Genomic DNA, 7,333 nt, shown 5'->3' on the forward strand with positions numbered 1-7,333 from the left:
GCGAAGCGAAGGGCGGCGGCGGCGGCTACTAGTCCCGGGTTCCCAATCGCCTTCGGCTCCGAATCGAGCCCGTGGTTGCTCGGTGTTCGCGCTCTCTCACCCCGCGCTCCCCGCACCCGCGCTCGGCCTCGCGGCGCGGGAGGAGCGGCCATGCCGCCGCGGCGCAGCATCGTGGAGGTGAAGGTGCTGGACGTGCAGAAGCGGCGGGTGCCCAACAAGCATTATGTGAGTGCGCCGCGGCCCCACGCCCCCTGGAGCCCGCGCCCTGCCGGGGGCGATCGGGAGCCCCAGGGCTCTGAAAACTTCTGCTACAGCTCCCTTTCTCGCGTCCTCGTCCTCCCCTCCTCCTCTCCCCTCCACTCCCACCTCGGCCCTTTGCCTGCGCGGCCCGGGTCTCTCCCGCTCCTCCCCCGTCCCTTCGTCCCTTTTACCCTGTTCTTTTCCTCCCTCCCTTCCTCCCGCCTCGCTCCCCTACTTGCCTCTCATCTGCTTCTCTTCCCCTTTCCGTTTCCCCCTTGCCCCCCTCCCCCAGCAGCCCCCACTTACAGCCCATATGAGGAAAAGTCCGGCCCCAGCCGGTGTAGGGGACCGAGATGGAAAGGAGAGAACGCCCCTGTTCGCAGGCCACCTTCCTGTCCCTCCGGTCGACCGGAGGCACTCAAACAGACCTGCTATGCCGGGCCACAGGTAGCCCCTCTAAGGGACAGCAAAGTTTGCCTCCCTTCCTTTGCAGAAGGGAGCCTGAAAGGATGCTAGAGATCTCGAAATCGATTATTTTGAGTGCCTGCACTTTAAACGGTTAGCAATCCCTGTCCCCTCTCTCCAATAGCTTCTGTTTAAAAAATATAAGAAAGTGCCTTCCTAGTATCGTCCTCTGTAAAGTGGGAATCAAGTTATAAAGGACTGGAGAAAATGGGCCAGTAGCATCGTTTTACAGATGGGAAGACTGAGGTTCAAAGAGGTTGCTGGTACTAGAACGTAGAGTTGTGGTCAGATCTTTCTTTCCTGCCTCAGGAAGATGTGCCAGGGGCAGATGGTGACCTCAGGTGGGAAGTAGCTTGCTTTCACAGAAGGCTGTAGGCCATTTCTGAGAGTTCAAGTGGCCTTGGGACCACCTAAAAGGTTCTGGGTGGAAGGGTAATGGGAATGTGGGAAGACCCCAGATGAGGCCTTGGGGAGGGTCTCCCTACACACGTGAAGGGGAGATTGTGTCTCCCTGAGTCAGAAGTGGGCTGTGGCCAAGCCTATGTACCGAGAAGTTAACCAGGAAGAAAAAAAGAGCAAGCGGGAGAGAAGGAGGGAAAAAATCCTAACAAAGAAGTGCAGAACAATGACTAGAAAAGGGCGTTGCCTGGCTGAAGTCAGCCCCTCTGCCTCCCTGGAAGTGGTCTTTGAGTCTGTTTTTTAAAGAGACTTGTTCGTATAAAACAGAACTACATGCCTGCCATGAATAGCCTACAGAATTTTGAAAGGAGATAGACTCTGCTCTCTACAAGAAAGGGTATGCTATGCAGGAGTCTGTATTGTTATTGGCCCGGCAGCCAGTTATTCCATCCTTAGCCAGGCAGTGGGAAGCTATTTCCTGGACCTATGGCATCTTTAAATAGAGTGAAGTTTCCCTTAATCCCAGAGCCGAAATGAAATTGCCCCTTACCCTCCTCCCCCATTTATTTTTTCTTGTTAACTTTCAAATACTGCCAAATCTTGGTTTCTTGTTTGAGCCTGTTGACTTGCCTCTAGGGTATGAAGACAGTTTTCACCAATATGGCAATAAGAGGACTTCTGGAATTCTCCCATCAGATCTGTCAGCTGGTAAAAACCAGAATAGATACAACCACCTTGAATTGGTGTCATTGTCTACTCACTCTCTCCTGTCCGCCCTCCACCCCCCTTAGAGGTTCTTAGGCCCATTTTGTAGATGAGGACAGTAAGCCTCAGAAAGTTGAGGTGTTAGGCTTGAAACCACAGCCAGAGGCAGAACAGGGATGGAAATTCGGGACTGTAGAACCCTAAAAAGTGTTGCTTCTTCCACCAGCTCACATCACTTCCTTAATCCCACACGCCTATAGTTTATAGTTTCCCTAGGAAAAAAACCCAAAGCAGTAGTTGTTGGTGAGTCAACACTGATGCATGGCAACCCCGTGCGTGTCAGGGTAGAACTGTGCTCCATAATGTTTTCAGTGGCTGATTTTTCACAAGTAAATCGCCAGGCCATTCTTCTAAGGCACTTATGGAAAGACTCGAGCTTTTCAGTTAGTAGCTGAATGTGCATTATCCAGCAACTGCTTCATAAGTAAGCAAAGCCCTCTTAAAGATCAGATAATTTGCTGTCACTGTTCTCTGCTTAGTCAGAGCCCCCCCACCCCAATTTTTTTCGGAGATTCTGCAGCTATGAGTATCCTCTTTCTAAGCCTTCAACCATTTTTTTAGGAATTCCATGAGTCCAATCTTTGTTAAAACATAGATTTGAGTTGGACAAATCTGGGTTCAAATCTTAGTCTCCCAACTTGGTAGCCAGTTTTCTCATCTGTACAATGGGAGTGATGGTGCTCAGTTTCTAAGGGGAGGAGCAATGTGACTGGCAGGGTTGGCATTCCATATCTGTTGGCTCCCTCTTTCCATCCCGTGATGTCCATGTCACTCTGAATGGGAACGTTCCAAAGTCACATGGGGGAAAGGATTCTACCAAGAACTTGTTTTTCTTCACGTAGAGTTAGTTGCTGCTTTGATTCAAGAGTGGGAGCCCTAGGATAAACACTGAATTGTTAACTGCAAATTGGTGGTTCAAACCCACCAGCCGCTCCTTGGAAACCCTATACAGGGTCTCTATGAGTCGGAACCAACTCGACAGCACTTAACAACAGCAACAACATGACTCAAGAGTGAGTCCCAGAGTGGTGCTTTAGGATAAGCACTGGACTACTAACTGAAAAGTCGGTGGTTCAAACCCACCAGCTGCTCTTGAAAACCCAATACGGGGTCACTGAAAGTTGGAACCAACAACACAACAACAGCATGTTTCTGGGGCCCTGTCTCATCCAGCCAGCCTTTACTGATAGTTTGAACACAAGAACAAAGACACGTCAGAACCATGATCCCAGACTGAACCCCACAGAAACAAACTGATGGCTGGCTACCACTTATTCCCAAGGATCCCATCTCCAGAAAGAATGGGTGTGGACTTTGACTCCTGTTTGGTACCCTCCTTTCGGAGCTTGCTTTGGCCACTCTATAGCAAGAGCAGGGTAGGTAGACAGCTCTGGGATCTGCCATTTCCTACTGCGTGAACTTGCACTGGTCAGTTTACCTCTTTGAGCTCCAGCTTCTGCAGATTGTGTATTGTGAATACTACGTCTCCTCTGTTATTAACTACCATCGAATCGGTTCTAACTCCAAGTAACCATATAGGGTTTCCCAGGAGTAGCTGATGGGTTTGAACCACCAACCTCGCAGTCAGCAGTCCAATGCTTATCCTATAGCATCACACTTCTTGGGCAGAGTTTCTCAGCCCTGTTGACATATAAGGCTATGATAGAATTCTCAACATCCTTGTGGAAGACCCGAGTTTGATTCCAGCCAAATCACCTCACGTACAACCTTTGCCTGTCTGTCTGTGGAGACTTGTGTGTTGCTGTGGTGCTGAACAGGTTTCAGCAGAGCTTCCAGACTGAGAGGAATAAGGAAAAAGGGCTGATGATCCACTTCAAAAAGCAACCAGTAAAACCCTCAGGATCACAATAGTCCAACCTATAACCGATTATGGAGATGGTGCTGGACTGGCCAGCATTGTATTTTATTGTGGATGGGGTTCAATTTGATGGCAGCCAAACAACAAGGGCTCTAACATATCAGTTGAGATGGCGCAGGGTTTGGCTGTGTTTTGTTCTATTGTACATAGGGTCGCTATGAGTCAGAACCAACTTGATGGCACATAACAACAAAATCCATGGTTATGGCGGCTTATAGGAAGTTTTGCAGCTTCCCTACCCTTTACCTATGAGGTTCCAGTAGCACTCCTGCCTCCAATGGTGACAACCGAAAATGTCTTCAAACATTGCTACATGTCCCCTTAGAGGACAAAATTGTTAACACTCGGGCCTCTGCCACAGCCTCTGTGCTGGAATATAGCAGTCAGTTCTGACGAGTCCTGGTTAGCACACCTCTGAATTTCCCTCTACTCCAGAGCTCTGGTAGCGTAGTGGTTACGAATCGAGCTGCTAACTCAGCGTCAGCAGTACAGAACTGTCAGCAGTTCTGCCGGAGACAGATAAGGGTTTCTGCTCCCGTAAAGATTTACAGCCTTTGAAATCCTATGCAGGGTCACTATGAGTCGGAACTGACTCCAAGGCACATAACCACCAACCACCATCTCTCCCCAGTGATGTCATTGAGGAACTGCTGCAGTTGGAATGCAGGGCTTCCCATTAGGACTAGGCCTCCTGTCACACCTAAAATGGCATCCTGTCTATCCCATCCCCTCTGTGGGCAGAGACCTCATCAGTAGGCTCAGGGTGGAGCCACACGTGTGACTTGGAAAAGACAGACGCAGAAGCTCCCAAGTCAATTGCCATGGAATCAGTTCCAATTCATGGAGACACTAAGTGTGTCAGAGGACCCTTAGTGCTCCATAGAGTCTTCAGTGGCTGATTTTTCTAACCTAGATCACTAGGCCTTTCTTTTGAGGTTCCTGTCAGCTAGAAGCTCTAGTAGTGTAGAGATAATGAATCAGGCTATGAACCTTAACATCAGCAGTTTGAAACTACCAGCCGCTCCGTTGGAGAAAGATGAGGCTTTCTGCTCCCATAACGATTTGGAGTCCTGGTGTGACACTGTGGGTTAATGCGCCAGACTGCAAAGCCATTTGAAATGCAAGGTCGGCAGTTCAAGCTCACCAGCTGTCAGAACCAACTCGACGGCACTTCACAACAACAACAACAATCAGCTAGTAGCTGTGTGTGTTAACCATTTATTCTACCCAGGGACTTTTAGAAGTCTTCCACAACCCACCCACCCCCGAAAGAAGAAAAACAAAACAAAAAAACTATTACTGTTGAGTTGATTTTGACTCATGGCAACACAATGAATGTTTTGTTTTTTTCACACAGTTAGACTACTTCATAGCGTTCTCCTGACTATAATCTTTATGGAAGCAGATGGCCAGGCCTTTCTTCTGCAGTACTTCTGTATAGATTCAAACTACAAATGATTGAGCACAAATCATTTATGCTACTCAGGGTCCAAATCCCTGTTCAGAATAGTAATGCTTAGAAAGGGCTTCCCTGGAGCTCCAACCCTCGTTTTTTGAATCTGGTGCGGTTTGTCTGCCAGATTTTCTGAATGAATGGAAAGGGTTCTTCCGAGCATGACATCTTGCAAGTACCCTACCCAGTTGTCTCCTGGCTTGAGGGAAGGAAGAATGCTCCTCATAGGTTTTAGGGATTTCGCTTCCATCACCCTACTTCCTGTACTAGAGAGAGGTATGCAGAGCCTTTGGTTTAGAAGGGAGCCTTCCCCAGCAGAGGCTGATTTAAGATCTTGAAATGTCAAAAATAACAAAATGGTAGTAGTAATTATAATTATAATAATGGCAGAGTTTGATAAGTTGTCCTCTACCCAGCACGGCATTAAGCTCTTTATGTGCTTAAAACAGATACTTTTCTATTGTGGCCACCCTATGCATGATGGCATCAGATCATTAAGATTGATAGGGTTTCATTTGCTGCTTTTCAGAAGTAGGTTGCCAGGCCTTTCTAACTAGTCTTAGTCTGGAAGTTCCTCTGCAACCTGTTCAGCATTACAGCAGCGCACAAGCCTCCAGACAGTCCGATGATGGCTGTTCATTAGGTGCCTTGGCTGGGAATCGAACCCTGGTCTCCCACGTGGAAGGCAAGAATTCTGTCATGGAATTACCATTTCCCCCATGGTTACATGTTGTTAGCTGCTCCAACTCATGGTAATAGCCTGTGTCGGATTAGTAGAACTGTTTCCGGGTTTTCTTGTCTGTAATCTTAATAGAAGCAAAGTAGTTCGCCAGCCCTTTCTTCCACAGAGCCACTGGATTGATTCAGACCACCAACCTTTAGGTAAACAGTGGTTCACAACCCACTTAGGCCACCCAGATTCTCTGGATACACAGTGAGATAATAGAATAAATAAATAAATAAATGCAATCCTGTTCTTTCAGATCTTTACATATTAGATATTAATTTCAGATGTTTTTATTTTTTAATAAGTAAAGCATTACTGCTGTTTAGGTCCCTGGGTTCCCTCCCTACCCCACACCAAACAATATCCTGCATTTGACATTTACCACTTCCATGCACTCTTCTTTCTGTTTCTCATCTGTGTTTCTCTTGCTCTTGTGCTACTGTGGTGGCTTACACACTGTTGTGATGCTGGATGCTCTTCCTTCCGTATTTCAAATACCAGCAGGGTCACCCATGGTGGAGAGATATCAGGGGAGGGAGATTCAACACTAAGACAGACAAGGAAGAAGGACCTAAAAACACTGGCCAGTGAAAACCTTACAAATAACATTGTAACACTGACTGGTATCAGGAATGCCAGATGATGAGCCCCTCAGGTTGGAAGCCAGTTAAAATACTACTGAAGAAGAGCTGCCGCCTTCAAAGTAGAGTCAGTGTTAATGACCTGGATGGACTAAAGCTTTCATCACCTTCATTGGCTGCTATGGCACATCTCAAAGTGAGAAAAAGAATTGCAAACGTACATTAGTAATTGTAATGTAGAATGTATGAAGTATGAATCTTAGGAAATTGTGAAAAATGAAATAGAGTACATAAATACCCATATCCTAGGCATTCATTAGCTGAGATGGACTGATATTGGCCATTTTGAATTGGGCAGTCATATGATCGATTATGACTGTTACGAGCTATTATGACTGTCCAATTCAAAATGGCCAATAGCAGTCCATTTCAGCTAACAACTGCCTAGGGTATTATAGAAGTCCTGGTGTGGTGCTATGGGTTTATGCGCTGGACTGCAAAGTCAGTTTTAACCACAAGGTCGGTGGTTCAAGCTGACCAGCCGCTCCTCAGAAAACCCTATCCAGGGTTGCTATGGGTTGGAACCAATGACGGCACTTTACAACAACAACGATGATCTGTTATGCTGGGAAGGAATGATATCCTATTCATTGTCAAAAAGAGCATTTCAGGATCTATCCTCAAGTGGGCACAAGCGTTGTTGACCGTCCAAACCATAGGCTCTGAGGATCAGACTTTAGCCACCTAGTAGACATAGCAAACTGTCCCTCATCTGATTATTCAGTAATGCTTGTTAGTAATCTCATACATGAGCCCTGGATATC

At 47.1% G+C, this 7,333-nt stretch overlaps 1 protein-coding gene across 1 annotated transcript in view; it reads left to right on the plus strand.

The window, feature by feature from the left end:
* The first annotated feature begins 150 nt into the window (after positions 1-150).
* Positions 151-7,333, plus strand: part of SH3PXD2B (SH3 and PX domains 2B) — a 215,406-nt gene continuing 208,223 nt past the window's right edge. Inside the window, exon 1 of the mRNA XM_006864810.1 lies at positions 151-225. Coding sequence (XP_006864872.1) covers positions 151-225 — 75 coding nt within the window. The remainder of the gene's footprint in view (positions 226-7,333) is intronic.

This window comes from Chrysochloris asiatica, unplaced genomic scaffold, assembly GCF_000296735.1.
Source record: "Chrysochloris asiatica unplaced genomic scaffold, ChrAsi1.0 scaffold00071, whole genome shotgun sequence".
Taxonomy (NCBI): Eukaryota; Metazoa; Chordata; class Mammalia; order Afrosoricida; family Chrysochloridae; genus Chrysochloris; species Chrysochloris asiatica.